General features: G+C 38.1%; 1 protein-coding gene, 1 long non-coding RNA gene and 1 other non-coding gene across 4 annotated transcripts in view; 2 read left to right on the forward strand and 1 right to left on the reverse strand.

Moving 5' to 3' along the window:
* The window catches only part of ATAD2 (ATPase family AAA domain containing 2), a 51428-nt gene extending 42645 nt beyond the window's left edge, over positions 1-8783 (forward strand). The window contains exons 22-29 of one of the 2 annotated variants that reach the window (XM_019719294.2): positions 1-160; positions 2112-2234; positions 2362-2505; positions 4075-4464; positions 6028-6161; positions 6989-7117; positions 7906-7957; positions 8381-8783. In XM_019719294.2, coding sequence (XP_019574853.2) covers positions 1-160; positions 2112-2234; positions 2362-2505; positions 4075-4464; positions 6028-6161; positions 6989-7117; positions 7906-7950 — 1125 coding nt within the window. In that variant the 3' untranslated portion in view covers positions 7951-7957; positions 8381-8783. Of the gene's footprint in view, positions 161-2111; positions 2235-2361; positions 2506-4074; positions 4465-6027; positions 6162-6988; positions 7118-7905; positions 7958-8380 lie in introns of those variants that run through there. The other variant, XR_012490692.1, reaches the window with a different exon arrangement.
* LOC141567832 (uncharacterized) overlaps positions 154-22129 on the reverse strand; it is a 24271-nt gene continuing 2295 nt past the window's right edge. The window contains exons 2-3 of the long non-coding RNA XR_012490694.1: positions 4935-5075; positions 154-323 (exon numbers count right to left, since the gene is read on the reverse strand). This is a non-coding gene — a long non-coding RNA (uncharacterized LOC141567832). The remainder of the gene's footprint in view (positions 324-4934; positions 5076-22129) is intronic.
* On the forward strand, positions 18939-19012 carry TRNAR-ACG (transfer RNA arginine (anticodon ACG)). The gene has a single exon. It is a non-coding gene; the product is annotated as a tRNA-Arg (tRNA).

The following is a 22129-nucleotide window of genomic DNA, read 5'->3' on the forward strand; positions in this document are numbered from 1 at the left end:
GTTCCTGATTATGCCACTGTAATAAAGCAACCAATGGACCTTTCATCGGTAATCAGTAAAATTGATCTCCACAAGTACCTGACTGTGAAAGACTACTTGAGTGATATTGATCTAATCTGCAGCAATGCTTTAGAATACAATCCAGATAGAGATCCTGGCGGTGAGCATTCGTGGGTTTTCTTCGGGGTTGCTGACCCTTCGTGAGGGTTGGTTTCTGTCAGGTGCTGTAGTATAAACATTTTACGTCCACCGCGCCATGTAAGCCTCACAACAACTCCTCCTCATTTCCATTACAAGTTTAGAAAAAGCTCCTCAAGGTCATACTGCCAGGAGTGGCAAAAGCATAATCTGAATGTAGGTTTCTTTCACTCCAAAATCCTTGTGTTTACTACACAATATGTCCTGTAGTGAGACACCACATTGCATAACAACTTAGCTTGTTTCCTTTGTATATCAGTGCTCTTTCTCAGAGTGGAAAAATAAATACTCTCTGCACTAAAATAGGTTTGAAAGGATTTTCTTGGTTAAGACCATTACAATTTTTATTATAAAAGTAATGCAGTGTAATCCTTGCTAATAATAATATTTTGAAAACAACGTCCCCCATTTCCTTTTTTGAAAGGTAGACACTAAGTTTGGGAGTGTCTTTCCAGACCTTTTCTATGTATATACCCATTCCACCCTCACCCAGTCTTTTAATAAATAAAATTTATAAAGTACAGGATTTTTTTGAATTATAGATTTGTTTATATATAATGACGTATTCAAATACCTACATATTTCGTATAAACTTGTTCATTTCCAAAAATATTATTTTTTTCAGGTGCTTCTTTTTTCTAGTTTCCTATTCTTATTTTTATGGATGTAGTGTCCTTAACACTTTCAGTGGATAATATGTATTTTTAATCATCCGTTTCCTGCATAAACTCTCCACCAGCACATTAGCTTGCTGTTCTTATCGGTAGTTCTTATAAATTAGATTGATTAGCATAGGGACCTACTGAGTCTCTTCAGCAGTTAAAAAGCTCACTGTCTCGCCCTCCTAGTCTTCTGTCCCACCTTCCCTAGGCTTTTCCCTGTAGTTCATATTTCTGGAGGTAAGCAGTGGGAAACAGGCTTCCAAGCTGGGAATACCCCTTAATTTTAGAAAGAAGGAAGCATTTACCCTAGAGGCAGAGGACCTTTTCTGTTTCATTGCAATTGCCTGCTGCTTTTTCTGTCCAGGTGACAGCCTAAAATTATTTTGGACCAGTGGTGGTCAAATTTTAGCAAGCATTAGAATCTCTTAAAGGACTTGTTAACAGATACAGACTGCTGGGCTTCATCTCCAGGGTTTCTGATTCTGTAGACGTATAGTAGGGCCTGAGAATTTGCATTTCTGACAAGTTCCTAGGTGATTCTAAGGCTACTGCACTTCGGAAACCAGAGCTTTGACTTTGCTTGCGCTGCTTTTCTTTAGGCCCAGATAACATGTTAGAAGCCCCCTCCAATATCCCTTCTGATATTGTAGCTATTGCTGTCAAAAACAACTTGGGTGTGAATATTGCAGCCTGCTGCCCTATGACAGGGACTCACCCAGCCATTTAGTCAATCTTATATTCACTTACTAGCCTCCTTCTCCCTCAGCATATTTCAGTCTACAGTACTTGGACTCAGTTTAGGATTTTTTTGCAGTGTTTCCTGTGTTGGATTGCTCTTTCACTGTCTTTGTTTGATTTCTCTGTCCATGCAGTAGCATTCTCTCTGTCTCTTCCAAAATCCCTTTTACATTCTGGTTAACTAATGACACTAATAGCCTTCCTTTCTGTTTTTGTTGTCATTATGCTGTTTAGTCTTGCTATTGCTTGAGTCATATTTTTATCTGATATTTCAAAGGGATCTGGATAGGACATAGCAATAAAATTGTTTGGTATTAGTCTACCGTCTTAAATCAGATGTCCAGAAAATTAGATTAGCACCAAAAACAGAATAACACTGTTTTAGTAACTTTTACTATTGTGGTAAAACTAACAAAGGAATTGTAATGGCTAAAGTCTTAGCCCAAAATGTTTAGTTTATTTTTGGTAAATTATTAAAAAGAGAAAATTTAAAATCCTGTATTCATTTCTCAGATCGTCGTATTAGGCACAGAGCCTGTGCTTTAAGAGATACTGCCTATGCAATAATTAAAGAAGAACTTGATGAAGACTTTGAACAGCTTTGTGAAGAAATTCAGGAATCTAGAAAGAAGAGAGGTAGGAAAATTATTTGGCATCAGAAAAAGATGCTTCTTTTTCTGTAATGTGAGTCCTTCTAATTAATCCTTCAGGTAATTTTTAAATCTGGACATTTGATTTGATGTCTGACATGTCTATTTATAAGGTTGTAGCTCCTCCAAATACGCTCCATCTTATTACCACGTGATGCCAAAGCAAAATTCCACTCCTGCTGCCGATAAAAGATCAGATCCAGAGCAGAATGAAAAGCTCAAGATGCCCAATACTCCTGTGGCTTGCAGCACTCCTGGTAAGTTTGCTTGAGTGATTTTTACTTATGAAATTGTAACCTTTACTCTCTTCTAATGCCATTTACTTTCTTCCTCAGTTTCCTTTATATTGATGTAGAGAATTACATTGATTTTGTTAATATTAAGGCAACTTTGCATTCTTGAAATAAATCCAGATTTGTAATGCTACACCACTTGCAATTCCAGTTCACTTTCATCTAATTGTGGGTTGACTTAATTTGAAACTGATTTTCATTTCTTATAAATCCTGGTCTTCCTTATTCTTAGAGTATAGTTTCACAGGGTACCAACCCAAAGCCTGAGGGTTTTCCCAAGACCTCCCTCTCTTGGCAGGCTCTGAGTTCCATTTTTTGTTCTTTAAGCCCATGAATGTCAAACTCTCTGCCTCTAAGCCTCTTAGCCTCTCTTCTTAGTTATTCATTTGTTTTACCAGATCTGGTGTCGTAATTCCTCAATGCCTTATTAGACATCCAGTGCTTTTAAACAGAAATTTTGTGTGTGTGTGTGTGTGTGTGTGTGTGTGTTTTGCTTGGGTTGGAACCTTTCCTTACTGTACTGTAGGTTTGTCCCTCCTGGGGTAATTGATCTGAGATAGATAGAGTACGCCCTACTTTTATAAAAATGGGAAGAGTCAGCTGGGAACCACCAGAATGGTCTCAGTCAAATCAACTTTAAGCAAATATATATATATGAAAATTGAAACATATATATATGAAAAAATTGAAAAATAGATATATATATGAAAATGCATTTTCATATATATATGAAAATTGAGGACATGAAAGATGACTCCCTTAAAGCAATCCACTCCTAGTTATATACCCAGCAGGATTGCATACATTATGTTCATCAAAGACACATACAAGAATGTTCATAGAACAAATATTCATAATAACCCAACACTGGGAGCAACCAACCCAAATGCCCATCATCAGTAGAATGAAAAAATGTGGGTTATTGTGCAGCAGTGGGAATGATTAAACTTCAACTACATATTAACAGTATGGATAAATCTCCCAAACATAATATTACGGTTTGGTTATACTGTGTCTAGTCTAGGAAGAATGTTTAATCTTGGCATACCTTAGTTTCTTCATTTGTAAAGTGACGTTCACAGTGGTAACAAACCTGATCAGGTTCAAGTGAAATTTTAGGGAGTTAGTACATGTAAAGGACTTAGAAGAGTCCCCGTTAATATGGTAGGCACTTAGTAAGTGTGGGCCATTTTTAATCTTGCCCTTTCTCTATTTCATTCCTCATCCTACTGCCACAGTGTTCTTTGTAATGTGCACATCAGACAGATCATACGTTGCCTTACTTAAAATTATACAAGATTTTTAAAAAATTATTCAAGGTTAAATTCAAACTCAGAATGACAGGTCATTGCCCACTTCTCTACTTTCTTATAGCACTGTATTTTTGTTTCTATATTCCATCTATTCATAACTACTGTGGTTTCTCAAACTCACTATCCTCTTATAGCTCAGGAATTATTTTTTCCCCCACTTACTTGGGCTTTAGAAAATTGTTGAATGTTCTTTTTTCCTGTTTCTTTAAATTCTCTGAAGCTCAATTGAAGAGAAAAATCCGCAGAAAGTCAAGGTGGCACTTAGGCACCATAACAAAACGAAGGAAGATTTCACAGACAAAAGATGATAGCCAGAATACCACAGATGACAAAATTGAGATAGATATAGAGGAAAATCACGATACAAGTGTAGACCACAATGAAACCGGAAACACAGGGGAGTCTTCAATGGAAGAAAATGAGAAACAGCAGAATGCCTCTGAAGGCAAAATAGAATTGGGAAGTAATAATTCAAATATTTCCAATATTGAGAATGAACTCGAGGAATGTAAGAAGACTACAGCGTGTACAGAATTGAGGAAAGATAAGATTGCTTGCAATGGAGATGCTTTAAGCTCTCAGATAATGGATGTTTCTGATGAAGCAAAAGGTAAGCCTTTCTCAATTAAACTTCCTAATTTTAAAAGATGTTTTAATTAAAGTTCTTAAGTGACTAATTACCATCTCAAATTATTCCTTTTTCCTGGTCTTTAATATTGCTGGTGTCAATTAGGAAAGATGGCATTTTCTTAATAACTTGAGCTAGTAAATCACTGTTGTTAAAAACACTATGGCATCAGTCCGATCAGATTTGAGCCCCTAGTCCACTACTTAGTAGCTTGTGACCTTGGGTAAGTTTCTTGACCTACCAGCCTCAGTTTTCTCATCTGCAAAATTGGGACGGTTAGTTGTAGGGTAATGAGATATTTTGAGGAATTAATAAAATAATTCATGTAAAGTATGTAACAAAGTGCTTGGCTCTACAGTTTTGAAAAGCTGGCAGGATACTTTCTCATTTTTAAGCAAGACGGGCAGTTTCCTGTGATTCTTGCTGAGTGATGTAGAACAAATGTTACTCACCCCTAGCATTCCTTTATCCATATTGTAGGATAAGTCCAAGATTATTTATGTTCTAATGATACTGCTGCTTCCAAAGTTTTTTCATTTAGAGTTGTCTTCCATCTGGATCTTCTTGGACCTTTGGCAGTAAATTTGTTTGGTCTTTGGAAAAGGCAGGCATTATTTATTTAGTCTTACAAAGCAAAAAGAATGGTAACAGGGTTAAAAATTGATTTTGATCTAAAACAGGTATTGACTAAGTTAATGACACTGGTTTTCTTTAGTGGCTTATATGCTATAGGTAAATCTTCAAAGACTTCTTTGAAATGAGTTTCAATGTGTTTGAGCAATCATAGCAGAATGGACTAGGATATAGCCTTTCCAGTGTGGGTATTTTAAATGTTAATCCTCTGACTATATAATTTATGCTTTGTTTGGGTTCAGAGTTGTTTTACTTTTCCTTTATCGTTATTTCGTGGCACAGCGCACTGCTTAGTGGTACAGGTCCTTGTTTACATATCAGGAGACTCTTGTCCAGGCTCTTACAACAATCGGGTGTGTTGACCTTAGAGAAGTCTCTTCATCTCTTGTCCCCCTTTTTCTCATCTGTCAGTGAGTGGATTGTTCTAGATCAGGGATAGGCAAACTTTTTCTGTAAAGGGCCAGATACTAAATATTTAGCCATCCAGTTTCTGTCACAACTACTCAACCCGGCTGGAAAGCCACACTGACACGTATATGTAAGATGGGTACGGTTGTGTGCTAATAAAACTATTTGTAACGATAGGCCAGATTTGGTCTGTGGATGACTGTTTGCAACTCCTAGTTATTGAGGTCCCTTCCCGCTCTTAAATTCTATGGGTCTTATGCCTAAGTAGAAGACAGTCTAACCTGTTGAGGATTCCCTGAAATACTCAATTTGAGAAATACTTCTCAAATGTCCTTAATTTTTGAGTATGTTTAGTGGCAGCATCTGAATATTACAGCAAGGTCAATAAGCCAGAATTGGTATTTGTGTCTTAGTAAATATGTCCTGCTATTTAATCTGCCTAATATTTATTTTAGGCATTATAATATCTGTAAATCAAATAATAACATTAATTATTCATTCTAGAAATGTGTGTTCTGCGAATGACTCGAGCGAGATGTTCCCAAGTAGAGCAACAGCAGCTCATTAGTGTTGAAAAGGCTATGGCTATTCTTTCTCAGCCTACACCCTCACTTGTTGTGGACCATGAGCGATTAAAAGTATGTAAATTGAAATTGTAATGCTTTCATTGCACAGATTAGTAGCATAACCCACCAAAAGACTGTAATAGTGCATCTTATCAATTGGCGTGCAATGAATAATGATCTTTTATGAAAGGAGAAGCTTGGTATAGAGTAACTTTCATAAAAACGGTGGTTGGAGGTGGCTAGTGTCTTGATGTAGTTGCAAGACTTGTCTACATCATGGATCTCATACATTATTTTTATGACCATTACCTATAACTATTTTAGTTAGTTTTTATTTAGCCATAATGGCATGTTTTGTTAACTATGAGGTAATGGTATATCCTAGTAGGGCCAGACTTGAAGAATCATAGAAATTCAGTGAGTCCGTTTCAGTCATGAGAAAAAATACTGAGCAGATTGAAAATCCTTTTCATAAGAAAAAGGACCATGAAGTGGTGAGGTAGTTCACCATTTATGTACTTTTTTTGTTTCACATAACGGAGTTAGTTGTGATGTACTTACAGTGCCATAAAATACTCTGTTAAAATGTTGCTTTTTTTCCCTATTAATCTAGTTTGAGATTATTTCTTTGTCGATAGAAACTTATGGCTAGAATTGAAATCGGCAACCTCCTCAGCTATAGTTTTTAGGTTGGGAGTTACCCAGGGCAGAGACCAGAATGGTAAGAAAGTTGACTACAGCAAGATGCTAGGGCCGCTATGAGAGCCTGCCATGTCTCAACAAATGGTTTGGTCTGCCCTCTCTCTGGTTTATGTGCTAAAAAGTCCCCAAATCTTCTAAATTAAAATATCTTAGAGAATTTATCTCTCACTTATGTAAACACTCATGTTTTCTTTTAGAATCTGTTGAAGACTGTTGTTAAAAAGAGTCAACAGTACAATGTTTTTCAGTTGGAAAATTTGTATGCTGTAATTAGCCAGTGTATTTATCAGCATCGCAGAGACTATGACAAAACAATGCTTATTCAGGTAAACTAATCTATATAAGAAATTAACTGATATTATAAAATTTTTTTAAAACCATTGTTTAAGATGTGCATTATGGATTATGGTACAATTGAATTCCACACTTTTTTAAATTGAGCCACTAGTTTATGTTTCTTTAGTAAACAGTGGAACTATAATATCAGTAAACAATGAAGAATCTTTATTTTGTGTGTATGTATATTAATGAAGATATGTAGCTCCTTTTAATGTAGACTTAAGATAGACCTGTTTGTTTTAATCTTGCTTTACAATGGGCATTAGAGTACTTTTAAAAATAGATATTGGGAAAAATTAAAAAAATAGATATTGGATGATACATAGTACAATATAAATATTACTGGCACCTGTTATATACTTACTAGTAATATATAGTATTCAGTATTACCTACTGAAGTATACTGTGTAGTCCTACAGAGTATAACATATGTAATACTAGTACCTACAAAATATAAAATGTTAATATCTGCATTTATTTATTATTATAATTATCCGCATACCAGTGCCTTCATTATAACTATTTGAATTTAACGTAAGATGAACACATCTTAGACTCATTTCAAAGGGATTTAAACAGTGAAGTCCCATCAGTGATATCAGTTTATATGATAGTCTTAAATACTGAACTAAGTTTCTGTTTTCACTATGAGACGTATACATAGGTAATAAATCTTTAAGGGTATTTACTGGGGAAAAAATAGCAATACAGTAATGTTTCTTTAGCTTTTTCCATATTGAAACTTAATATTTTTTCTTTCTACCCCTTTATCTAGAAAATGGAGCGAGAGGTAGAAAACTTCAGTTGTTCCAGATCATGATATCATGGTATCATATATTCTTTATATTCCGTTTCTATTTAATTCACCTTTGTCTTATCTACATAAGTGATGCAAGATGAAATCCTGCATCTTTAAGGATGAGATTAAAATAGTAAATAAAAATATTTAAAGTTTTTTGGTATTTATGTACACGTGTAAAATAAATTACAGAGATAACTGATAAATACTGGGGATTTGAACAAGGCACTGTAGTAACAATGCTATGACACATCAGTAGTTGAAGTGTGGCCAACTCTTAATAAAAAAGTTAATTTGATAACTAATGTTTTATGGCTCTTAAGAGTAGTTAGTGACATTGACACTTTTTGTTTTAAGCACTTTTATCCTTGCTGTGAATAGTTCATTGTATCAGACTAGAAACTTAACCATGTTTCTTTGCCATCCTTTTTGTTGTCTTTGTTTTCTTCAGTGCCCATCTCCCACCTGCCTTTAGATTCCCCTGCCTGGTCACTTAAAAGCCAGTGTTCAAGTCATGATTTGCTGGAGGACCCTTGACCATTCTGTACTTGAATTTCAAAATTAATGCTTTTTAGGTAAACATTTTTCTAATTCTAACTTGGGTTAACAAGTATTTTTAGTTAACTTTTATGATTCTACACACAACAAATGTGTTAATAACTACTGTGTTAAACAGCTTTTTAATAGCACAAAGTTTTTATATTTGAAAACTGTTTATATCCTTCTAAATTTGTGTTTAGGTTATATTCTATAGATACCTTTTATATACAATTATATAAGTATTATAAATTTTGTATGAATGATACCAAAAATACATTTCTTTTTTCTTAAAGCAATAAAACCATTCACTGCCATGCATTTTGTTTTTTGTTTTTTGTTGTTGTTGTTGTTGTTTTTTAAGGATACTTTCTAATATGTTTGTAAAACAGCTTCTGTTGGAATCTTTCAAAAGGAATAGGAGATAAAGATCTCATATGAGAGATTCTGGATTCTAATACAGTTTCAAAGTTGAACTGCCTTTTGTGGGTTTATCTGCACATTGTATTTAAAGCCTTCCAAAAACCAGTAATTCAGATACCTTAGTAGATACTATCTTATGCAATACATAAAGCAGTGCCAGTCACGGAAAACATTTAAGTATGTGTATATTCCTGGGTTCACACATACACATATGTATACTCATTTTGTTGAAGTTTATTATACTTATACCAAATGCATCTTTTATAACTAGGATTTCATTTTGTATGTATAGTTTCTGTAATACATTTTAAAGGTGAAAATTGCTTCTCAAATTTGTTTCTATTTCTTCAGTATTTTAAAATACCCTAAAGATAATTCAGTGCAAAAATTTGTTTTATTACTGTTTATAATTTATAATGCTGTTGACACTGGATTGTTTATATGGTATGTTTTTTAGCTACAAAGACTAATGTGCTTCCTGTCCTTTTCATGACATGCTGTCTATAGATATGGGAAGTAATATGTCTACATTCCTATGTAGATTTTCAAAACTACGCTGAAATAGTAAGCCTGGAGTGTTTCTTTCTCATTTTTGTTTAAAAGTGCAGTCAATCTATAGTAATTAGGCAAGAAAAAGAAATTAGATGCATCCCGATTGGAAAGGAAGAAGTAAAACTATTCACAGGTGACATAATCTTATGTAGAAAATCCTAAAGAATCACAAAAAATCTGTTAAAACTAATAAACAAATTCAGCAAAGTTGCAATATAGATCAACACATAAAAATCAGTTGTATTTCTATACACTAGCAATAAACAATACAAAAAGGAAATTAAGAAAGCAGTTCTATTTATAATAGCATCTAAGACAATAAAACACCTAGGAATAAATTTAACCAAGGAGGTGCAAGACTTGTACACTGATAAGTACAAAATGTTGCTGAAAGAAATTAAAACCTAAACAAATAGAAAGACATCCTTATTCATGGATTGGAAGACAATGTTAAAATAGCAATATTCCCCAAAGCAATCTATAAATTCAGTGAGATACCTATTAAAATCTCAATGGCTTTTTTTTCAAAAATGAGAAAGTCACTCCTGAATTCATAATGGAATTGCAAGGAACCTTGAATAGCTGAAACAATCTTGAAAAAGAAGAGAAAGTTGGAAAACTCACGCTTCCATATTCCAAAACTTACACAAATCTACACTGATAAAACTGGTACTGCCATGAAGGATAGACATACAGACCAATGAAATAGAATTGAGAGTCTAGAAATAAATCTGTATATCCACTGATTTTTTGACAGTGGTCCCAAGACCGTTCAATGAGGGAAAAAATAGTCTCTTCAACTAATGGTGCTGAGAAAACTGGATATCTACATGTGAAAGAATGAGGTTGGACCTCTACCTCACACCATATACAAAATTTAACACAAAATCGATCAAAGACTTAAATTTAAGAGCTAAAACTGTAAAATTCTTAGAAGAAAACAAGGGTAAATCTTTATGACATTGAATTTGGTAATTATTTCTTAAATATGGTACCAAAAACACTAACAACAAAAGTAAAATTAGGTAAATACGACTGAATTTAAAACCTTCATGCTTTTTCTACAGATACTATCACAAAGGGCTATTAAATCTCAACAGAAAAAAGTCAAGTAATGGATGTGGATGTTTTAATGACTTAACAGTTTTGAGGACTACTAATCAAGTATTTTGGAAGATGCCCCTCTATTGGAATTAGTCTTTTTCTCATGACTGGGATTTGGGGAGGAAGATCACAGAAGTAAAGTGATCATATCAATATTACGTATGTGATTTATGACTTGATTGACCTTGATCACCTGGCAGAAGCAGTGTTTCTGGGATTTCTCCCTCATAAAATTACTCTTCCTCTCCCTTTCTGTACTATGCTTGTACTTTGGAAGATCGCTATCCACAACCAACTCTTAAGTAATCGGGAGTTATATTCCCCATTTGCTTTTTGGTTTTTAACTGGTTCTCTCAGAGATCCCTCTAAGTATGGACTGTAGTACTGAGGTTATTGGTGAGGATATTGACAGTAATAGAGAAAAGTTGCCAACTTCAGGGATGAGTTGAATACAATTAGAAACATTTTGATTTTCAGGTAACAGTGGGATGCTGGGGAGGCAGAAAAAGTACTTTATAGTCCATACTTTGCACATAACCTTTGTGGTGGGCTGAAAAGTGGCCATTGGAAAAATATCTTCATCCTAATCCCTGGAATCTGACTGTTTCCTTCTGTGGCAAAACAAAAAAAGGAGAGGGTCCTTCAGATGTAACTAAATTAAGGTACTTGAGATAGGGGAATATCCTGGATTATTTGTGTGGGTCCTAAATACAATCCTGTATCCTATGAAAGTGAGGCAGAATGAGATTTTAGAAGAGAAAGCAATGTGACCAAGTCAGAACGGCATTGTGCAGCCAACAAGCCAAGGAGATGTAGACAGCCACAGGAGCTGAAAGAAGCACGGAACAGATTTTCCCCTAGTTCCTCCAGAGGCTACAGCCCTGCCAACACTTTGATTTTGGCCTAGTGATGCTGGTTTTGGACTTCTGGCCTTCAGAACTGAAGAAGTTATAATTGTAAGTAACGATGGTGAGATAGAACAACTCTCCCCTTTCTGTGAGTCTTTCTCGGAAGAGGAGGGGGAAGGAGATTGTCATACCAGAATAAGATGAGGAAGAAGATGAAAAAGGTTCTGAGTTGATTTTCTAAGAAGGGGAATTACCCTGGAGTAGGAGTGCGACAAGTTTCAAAGCAAAAGGAAGGAGGATGGTTTTGGCTTTGTTGGGGTTTTGGTTTTTGGTCAGGGAGAAGGCCGTGATTAGAAGAGGACATAACTGGTTGCAAAATGACTCCAAACTACTATTGCTGAGGACCAGGGACGACCGTTTTGCTGAATCACATGTGCACTTAGTCTTTTTCATACTCGACCACTCACCATTCCACGCCATAGAGCACATGCCTTTCTCAAAGCATTTTTTTTCCCTGCTTATTGGGACACAACCATATGAGTATATGGTTTTCCCTCCAGATTCCAGGGTTGCTCTTTTTCTTTCCCCTCTTTGATAGCCTCTTTCTTCTATCATTAATCTTCATGCTCCTCAGCGCTTGATCTTGGGCTCTCTTCTTACTCTGCTTTTTCTCCAGGTGTTACTCCCTTCTCTCAAGTCTTTAAATACTACCTGTATATATTAATTACTCCCAGATTTATGTTTCTAGGACATATCACTTTTCTAAACTACTTGTTTGTTTGTTTTTGTTTTTTAAGGAGGGCACAGCTCACATTGGCGCATGTGGGGATCGAACCAACAACCTTGGTGTTATCAGCACCACGCTCTAACCAACTGAGCTAACTGGCCCCCCCAGACCAACACATTTTGATCTTTCCCTGAAACCTGCAGCTCTTCCAGAGTTCCTCTTATCAGTGACTGCCACTACCATCCATCCAAATGCTGAAGCCAGAAACCTAAAGCTTCCCTCTCCCTCAGCTTCCAAGTCATCACCAAGTCCTGATTAGAAAGATTAAATGCCTCTCAGTTCTCTCCATTTGGTTCACTAGCTTCCCCAACCCACTGTCGTCACGTGCCTGTACTGCCACAAGAGCCTCCCAATTGGTCTTGCTTTCTACTCTTGCCCGTGCCGTCCCTTCTCCACCTAGTAGCCAAAATATTCTCTTAAGGAACTCACATCTTATACCGTCATTTGCATTTGCTCATGCTCATTAATGCTTCCCATTTCAGATCCTTATTACGGCTCCTCTCAGCTTCATCTCCCCATCCCCCTGGCCACAATACTCCAGCCACCCTTAGCCTTTTCCCAGTTCTTTTCTTCCTGCCTCTGGGCTTTTACCTGCTATTTCCTTTGTTTAGAATGCTCTTCCTTCCACCCATGCATGTCTAACTCCTTCATTTCTCAGCATAAACATTACCATCTTAGGGAAGTTTTCCTGACCCCCCCCCCCCATTAAATCTGTTTTTTAAATTAAACCTACTAAAATAGGTTTCCTATTTTAATCTCATTTAATCCCCAGTATTCTTACATGACACTTCATAATTTGTAGCTGTGTATGTTAAAATGTTGATTTAATGTTTGTCTCACCACAAGACCATAGACTTTCTAAGGTCAGTAACTGTTTTGTTCTATGATTGTAGATTCAACACTCAACATAATAGGTCCATAGTTGATGGCAAATAAATATCAGTTGGCTTAATGACTGGGTAAGGGATAAGGAGAGCAGAAGATTAATGACCAGATCAGGACAATAATGAAGTTAACAACAGGGAGGCCCATGGGGTTGAAACCCGTCTAATTAAAAGCTTTACGTAGTAAAATGGCTAGAAAGACTGGGAGTTCGTGGGGTTTTTCATTTGTTTTGTTTTTCACTAGCTTTGGAAACAAGCACAAAATACCAAGAAATGTATTTATACATAAATATATTTGAATATATAAAATAAAGTATATACAAAATACATTAAATAAATTTCATTTATTATATATAAAAATATATAGGGATGACAGAGCAACCATCAGTCAGTTAAAAAGTTGGAGTAAGAACAGATGAGTTTTATTGGTTAAGATTCTTTTACTTGTAAGCAACAGAAATTTTCTCTGGGTAACTTTAGCAAAAAAGGCATGTTTTTGGAAGGATGTAAGTTACCGCATGGATGGTCAGAAAACCAAGAGTCAGTTGAGAGAATCTGGGCTGCTCCAAGCCCTTGCAGCAGTGCTAAAAGTAGTTGCTACTAATGTGACTCAATAAAGATACCCAGGTTCAGTGATTCTGTTTTAGATTTCAAAGTTCCCCCTAACAAAGAGTTGGATTGGTTATGATGTGCCCTCTAGCTATGGCCAGAAGCCAAGGTCATATAATTTAGACATTGCTATAGGAAACCCCGTTATAAGAAAGTGTGAACCTGGCCTGAGGTGGTTGGACGTGAAGCTCCTAACGCCGAGATCACCGGTTCTATTCCCACATGAGCCAGTGAGCTGCGCCCTCTACAGCTAAAATTGTGAACAACGGCTCTACCGTGTGCTGGCGTGAGTGGTGGGCAGCATGAGCAGCGGGCAGCTCGAGCCCTACACAACTACATTGAGAAACCACGGCTTGAACCGTAGTGGGGGGCCGGGGGGAGGGAAGATGGAAGAAGGGGGGGGAAAAAGTGTGAACCAGCAGCCACCCTGAGAGTTGTCTGTCATCAAGGTTAGCAAAGCCACAATTTACTGACACAGTTTCTAATGTGCATTTGAGCCAGTTCTTTGATATATGTGGTGAACTCTCTCACCTTGTGTTCAGTACCTTGTGTGCAGTTTATACACAGTATCTTATTTAATACTTACAAACACCCTAGGAGGTAGGTTCTTGTATTCATCTACAAATAAAGAAACTGAGGCATTGATAGATGAGGTAATTTACTCAGTTTCACACATAAGTGGCAGAAGCAGGAGTCCACTAATTTTGTGTGATCGAAACCCATGTGTTCGGTTAACTCCCCTGAACAGACACTACAGGTGCCCTACTCATATGCTCTTGGCATTCAACATTCCAATATATGCTATCGGCAACCTCCTGCAAACATCTGTGACCCACCTGAGGGTTTTCTGATAGCCCATGCTGGATGTGAAGGGAGGTTAACATCCCAGGAATAGCTGCCAACCAGACATAGATGGGAGTCGGTGAATGATACCCCAGCTCCCTTGCCCCTCGGGTGGGACAACTCAGAGGTGTGTTCTGAATTTTTTTCTCTAAGTTCTCCACTAGGGTTGAGCCTGAGGTCTCAGAGCAACACCTGCCGGGAACTGCGTTCTGTATCAGCTCCCTTCCTTCCGTGTCTCACTGTGCTCCCTGCTTGTACTTCTTGGCGTCACCTCCCAAATAGCCCCTTACTCTCACATCCTTTACTCAGACTCTGCTTTTAGGGAGGACCCAGGATTCTCACTTTATAACGTAAAAGTAGAAAAATATGAAATGCCCCAATGATAACTATAAATTTTTTTAGGTCTCAGCTATTATTGAACCTCACAAACCAGCATTAATTTTATTGTGACAGCCTATTTTCACATTTCTTCCAGTTTCAAAGATTGTCTTTATTTTGTAGCAGTGTTAAATTATGTCTTTATTCTGTTTTTAAGAGGGACAGTCTGGAAGCTTCATGTTTAGGCTATGAAATTTTAGTATGCAAAGGTTGGAAATGAAATCATTACATTTGAGCAATCAACCCTGCCAACATCCAAGCTCTGGCTGGGAGTCAGAGAACAGCATTTAACATGCAGTGAGAGGCTCTTGGAATACTACTACCTTCAGAGCACATGCCGAATCAAAATGATTGAAACATTCAAAAGATACAGGGACTAAAACATTTAATGCATCACAGAGTGGCAAACATGGGTACCCAGGACATGCAGACATTGTGAGCTACAAGAATGTGTTTAAAGGACCATTATGAAACTTCAACTGGCTTCAAGATGGTGGGGGGAGAGGGGGACTCATTGCAATAGATAATGTATTCATGAAATAATTTGGAAACTGATTACGTGTGATGAATCCTAATTATAGCTATTAACTGGTGAATATTTAGGAAAAGCAGGGTCTTAAAGACACAAGCTTTTGCTTTAATTATTTAGGAAGAAAAATAAGTTACCCCAATCTTATGTTGTATAATTATTTTCTTCATTCAGTTTACATGTTTTATATATAAGACCACAGCGTATGTCTCTTTTCTGTTTCTTCCTTAAATTTTTCTGAAGTCTCCTTCCCCACCCCATTAGGGAGAAAATGTAAATTACCACCATCAAGCAAATGAATTCCCTGGTTTCTTCTGGACCTTCAGCTCACAGCTGTTGCATGAAATATGGTCACTAAAATACTAGCTAAATGAAAACGTCTATCCAAAATGACAGTTTTCTAATATTCTTATACCAAATAACTGCAGGAGAAGAAACAGAGACTACTAAGCATGTTTTCTTTCATTTAAAAATAGCTGATCTGGAAATATATCAAAATGCTAATAATGGTTAGGAAGGGAGAACCATGAATGGATTCTTATCTCTCTCTTTTTTTTAATTTCTACAAAGTGATTATATTCCTTTGGCGATGAAAATATTTTATAAAAATTTAAAAGTTGCTTTTAAGCTGTAATTATTTTAATTATGAAAGCTGAACTAAGGGCCAAAAGGATCAGAAAAAATATCCCCATGTATATAAACTGAAAAATTATGTATTTCTTAATTTTTTTATAGTGTCCCTCAGCTGTCTTTCGCAAATATTTTTCAAAAAAGTTGTCAAAAGTCTGAAGATTTATTTGCATGATCAGAAAGGAGGTGTCTAATGTTTGCGTACACGCGTAACATAAACATAGCATTATATTGCCTTGCTGGCAGCGATCTGCGTGCCTCTCATCCAGCTGTGAGACAGGCGGGAAAAGAAATTTGTAAACAGGAGGTAGATTACAAATTGATAAATTAATGAGAAGTCCACGCCAATTGATCTGTATTTTCAATTTGAAAATTCATAATTAAAATGAGACACAACACTAGTATGTTATTAGTAGACTATTTTAATTGCAGTTATGAGGGCAAGAACTAATTCAGTCTTGTCCAATTAATATTTGCTGGATTTATGTATACATGTACATAATATTACTGAGGACCAAGGCATTAAGAAAGATACAAATAAGAATGAGATATGGTCCCTGTCCTCCAAGGAATGTATAATACAGTAAAATTACATGTCAGCACACCTAAATTGCCTCATACCTCAGTAAAGAATTTAGGTTTCTCTGTACTTTCTTTGTCATCCAAGTCACAGAAAGATGGACCGAAGCCTCACTAAATGGTGGAAAAGGAGGGCCTGTGGCGTCAATATGGGTTTCAATGTTCCATGTGTTCTCCGAAAAGGATGCCTTTTGTTAAGGTAACATGGCAGAGACATTTACTACTCACCAAAATGTCCCTGTGCTCCCCCACATTTCCTGTGACTAGCGCTGATCAAAGAGCTCTAAGCAGAAGTGCCACGCATCATTTCTAAACCGAAGCATTTAATAGGTGGTAGAAAAACCTCTCCCCTGCCCTGGCAACCTAGAAGACATGTATTCAAATAACATAGCCAAAAAGAGGAAGCAGCCTGGATCCCTGAATCACCATTTAGTAGAGCGTTGCCTCCGAAAGACTGAGAGCTGCAAGAAAACTTGATGCCTGAGGAATCATTACATGCATATTAAGCTGAGGGTATTTGGGTTGGTTACAGTAGCACAGCCTACGTAGCCTGTTTTGACAAACAGATCATATCTTCACTTGATGATTGTTAAGCCTCTGAAAGACCAATCAGTGTGAAGCCAAGAATGAGATCTGGTTTTTTAAAAGTGGCCAGAAATTGATGTGTCTCCGTGCTGATTCCTTCTACAAACAATGGAAAAGGTCTAACCAACCTCCAGCTTTATCCAGGCCCCCGAACCTTTGCCTCCACAACTTGGGGGACTTGAGCAAGGCAGTCTTCTTGAGCCTCAGTTTCCTTGTCTACAAAATGGAGGATGTAATGCTAACACTCATAGGGTTGTTTTGAAAGTTCAATTATCCAGCTAAACCCTTACCTCAGGGCCTGGTAGGTAGAGGTGCTTACTAAGAGTTGTTCGCCTCCCCTGTCCTTTATCTGAGGCCAGTGGTTTTCAACACTGACTACATTTTAGAATCATTTGGGAAAATTAAAAAAAAAAAAAAAATAGTGCCTGTATCCCACCCTGAAGCAAATCATCAGAAACGTTGGAGGTGGGGCTAGGACACAGATGTTTGTTAAAAGCACCAAAGTGGTTCTTTTGCTCAGTCGTCAGATTGAGAACCATTGCCTTAGACAATGTATAAACAAAATATTTGATTATATATCATTTAAAATAATGCCTTCACAATTTTATTTTTTTAAAAAAACCTTCCAAAAGCACACAATATGACCACTTTTTCACAGACTTGGAGCTTTAAAAAAAGGCTTATTGATAAATGACAGACACAGAGAGTCACTGGTTGCTCTCAGGGACAGAAGGACAATCAGATAAGCAGAACAACTATAGATAAGCCCAGTGAATTTGCAACGGAAAGAATAGGCTCAGGTACCATTTACATTGTTTATAGTGATGAGTGTTTTTGTGTGATCGCAGGCTGAATTGTGTCTCCCTCAGAATTCAGATGTTGGAAGTCCTAACCCCAGCCCCTCAGGATGTGATTGTATTTGGAGACAGTGTCTTTACAGAGGTAATTTAGTTAATACAAAGGCATTTGGATGGCTCCTAATCATGTATGAAAGAGGAATGGGAACACAAGACCCATGGGAGAAGATGGGCGTCTACAAGTCGAGGAGAGAGACCGGGAACAGATCCTCCTCTTACAGCCCTCAGAAGGAACCACCCCTGCCTACACCTTGATCTTGGACTTACAAGCCTCTGAAACTGGGAGAAAAATAAATTTCTGTTACTTAAGCCACCCAGTCTGTGGTCCTTTTGCACAGCAGCCCTAGCAAACTAATATGCCTGTGCCACAGCATGTGGTAGGTTTTTGGTGAGTGGATGGGAGAAATAGCCATCCTACCTCCACTTTATTAAGAGGTGCTCAGAGAGGAGATGGATTTGTATAAGGTCCTTGATGTTAAGTATTTGACTATTTGATGGGAAGGTAATTTAAAATATTAGAGAAGGCTGCCGTGTCCAGGAAAAGTGAATCATTGTATCTGCTGGCTCCCAGCCATCTTCAGAAGGAGCTGCCCTTGCTCACAGCCTCTGCCGCCCACATAAAGCTGCTCTTCTCAACCCCAAGACTGCCCACCCCTCCTGCCATGGCAGATTGGACTAAGCTGACCTTTTAAGAAAAGATGTGCTGAACCAATCTGATTCTCTTTCGATTTTGGAATCGGGACTCTGAGAACCAGGTCATTTAGTTCTAATGAACAGTTCAACAGTCAGAGTGAACTCCTGGGCTGTGGTCCCTCAGTTGGGCCGTGTTCCAGAGGAGTCTTAAAAGGAAAGTCAATGGGGGGTGGCCGGTTAGCTCAGTTGGTTAGAGCGTGGTGCTACGAACACCAAGGTTGCTGGTTAGATCCCTGCATGGGTCTCATGCAGGGTGTCATGGGAGGTCTCTGGTCCCGCTCCCCACATAAGAACACAGGATATGACGAGGCCAAAAAGGAACACCCATGGAGCCATAGATAGAGGAGTCATATCACTATAGTCTCACTGGTGGCTGGATTGGAAGCAGGAGACACAGGAAGCAGGAGCCACAGGATCCGCAACCTGCCATTCGCTTCTCTGCCAACCAACCTCCCTTGCTAACTGCAATCCCCGCCTCTTTGCAATCTGCAATCCACCATCTGCAATCCACGCTTGCTAGCTTAGCCACAGCAGTTATATTAGTGGCAAATGGTAACAGCTGATGGCCAACTAGTTACAGCTGATGACCATCTACTACCTGAGCTACTACCTGAACCATTACCTTTCCACGTGAGGCCAAGAGCCTGGAAACTGCTCTCTGGGACTCTGTCCCCACAATGGGCCACTGTTGAGCTGCGCCCTCCTTAAAAGAAAAAAAAATATATAGAAAAGGAGAGTCACGGGAGGGCTGGACATGCAGGGACAAACAGTAGCTTTGGCTTCTTTAACTGAGCTAGCGTGAGTGGGTTTCTAATACCCCAACGAGAGAGGGTTAACTGGAACATCATGAAATCAAGAGTGAGAAAATCAGGGACAAAGTCCTACCCTGAGGGACCACCAGACAAAAGCAGCTTAATCTCTCTTCACGCAGCTACATAAGACTTTCCGGTTGGAAAGACCCTAGAGGGTAGCATCAGCATCATCTGAGAAATTAAGATAAACCAGACCCTTTAGATGAACTATCAACCCTTTGACATGGGGCACAACAATTGTAATATTACCTTCATTTTACAAATGCGTAAAAACAGAGGCTAAGAAACCTGCCTTTAATTAAAGTTACTGTGGTAAATGAGTTACAAAAATGGCCATGACTGTTTGCCCTTCCTGTATCTTCATCCTTTAAAGTGTGGCTTTGCAGCTGCTCCCATCAAGGGGTGGAATCTGAGCTGGCCCCGCGACTTGCTTTGGTCAGTACAAAGTGGCAGAAATGGTAGTATGTCGGTTCCGAGGCTAGGCTGAAGAGGTCTTAAATGCTGCCTCTTGATTTCTTAGAACCCTGTGCATGTGAAGGAGTCCAGGCTATTCTCCTGGCAGATGAGAACACATGGGGCCCAGTCACCCCTGTGATCAATAGCCAGCCAACCACTGGAGGTGTGAGTGAGACCATCCTAGATGAGCCAGTCCTGGGTGATCCACTAACGGCCAACTGCCAGGTATGTGAATGAGACCATCCTGGACCAGGCAGCCCCCAGACAACCCACCTGCTGAACGCAGGCGTGAGCGAGTCCAGCCAAGATCAGCCAAACCTGACCCAGATCAGCAGAACCACCGGGCCGACCCACAGGCTTCCAAGCTAAATAATTGCTTAGACTTTGAAGCCAGTAAGTTTTGGTGGATTTGTTAGGCAGCAACAACTGTACATGCAGAGGATCTGGGACGTGAACAGAAGACCATCTGACTCCAACACCAGCGAGTGTTCTCAAATCCTGTGCGCACTGTGCCCTGGCTAATGCAAAACTTTCCTTCTGAGAAGCAGCCTATGTAGCATCTTCATTCGGTGTTAGGATTGGTCAGGGTGGGTTCAAAACCTTGCAGGTTACTGAGCAACTGAGCAGGTTAACCACTTCAAACCTTGGTTTGCTCATTTTGTTAACTGTGACGACCTCACAGAGACACCAGGAAGGTCAAATGAGATCATACGTCTAAAGTACCCAGAGTTTCCTGGAAGATGGAAGTCTGCAATGGGTCCAAAAGTAGAATTTCTCTTTCAGTGTTGACGTCCAAGCAACTGACAGTTTTAGGAATGTCTATCTCTCCTTAGAGATACTGAATTTTTATAGCTTGAAACCTTTAGTTCTACAAGAATGCATTACGTTGTCCCCCAATTATTAGCTTTTTTTCTAGATCAGTATTTCTCAGAGTCAATTCTACATAGATCACTTACACAACAGTCACCAGCTGTTTGTCAAATGCAGATTTCACCACCTCATCCCAGACCTCCTGAATTAGACTCCTGGGAGGGAGCTGGGTCTGAGAATCTACATTTTAAATAAAATTCCCCAATAATTTCATGCACCTTTACGTTTTAGGACTGCTGCTTAGACTCCTCTGCCAAGCATTTCAAACACAACGAAGCCATTGCATTTTCTTACTCTATTATTGCTTTCTAGTTGGGTGTTCCCCTAGGCTGTTTTGCATCCTAAGATTTTAGGTCAAAAAAGATACACTGGCACCTTTTTTGCAGACATAGTGTAGACATAGCCACCAACTTTTTGGTGGAAATAGAGTACAGGACAGTGAATGAAGCAATCCAGATGATACTCTGATATTTAAAAAAAGTGTATCAACATGTTACTCCTTGAATAAATACTGAGAAATCAGTTTTTCCTGTTCCTATAGTCCTAGATGTGGTCTTATGCTAGATACAGAAAAAAAGGAGTGGAGTGGGGAGGGCATTACCAACAATATTAACTTGTTTTTACTGTTATTATCAATAACATTATTGTTTTCACAAACCTAGCATTAAGAGGAATAGGAAATGACCTTAAGTTGACTTTGAAGTTTGTTCAGTCTGAGCTAGCTTTAACAGGAACATTTTCGTTCACCTTCTGAAGGAACATTAGAATTGCAGGAGTGTTTCACTAGTGCTAAATTGTCAAGTTCACTGAACTACATAGTTAAAAGTTTAAAGGGTTTTAGTCTGATGTCTTTTCAGCTGATCTGTTTCATGGTATCATGTTTTTTAGAATACTTTTTCACCAAGAGTAGAAAAGGGGGGAAAAGTGACAAGGAAACTACTACAAAAAAATGCTGTTGGAAGCCTATTCCTCTTCAGATTGCACCAGTGCTTAGAACTTTTGATTCAAAACTCTTCATTTCCTACAAATACTTTTTTTCACTGTTCCAAAGGTGGAAGAGGCTCTGAATAGCAGAAATGCTGTGTTTTTTGAAACCTGCTGGACAACTTCTCATCTCTAACAGTACTGAAATTTTGCCACACCAATCTGTGTATGACAAACTGTAAAACATATGCATAAAAAAATCTAGTCTCTTTTAAATGTGCCAATCCGTGGTTAAAAACT

Source organism: Rhinolophus sinicus, linkage group LG12 (genome assembly GCF_036562045.2).
Source record: "Rhinolophus sinicus isolate RSC01 linkage group LG12, ASM3656204v1, whole genome shotgun sequence".
Taxonomy (NCBI): domain Eukaryota; kingdom Metazoa; phylum Chordata; class Mammalia; order Chiroptera; family Rhinolophidae; genus Rhinolophus; species Rhinolophus sinicus.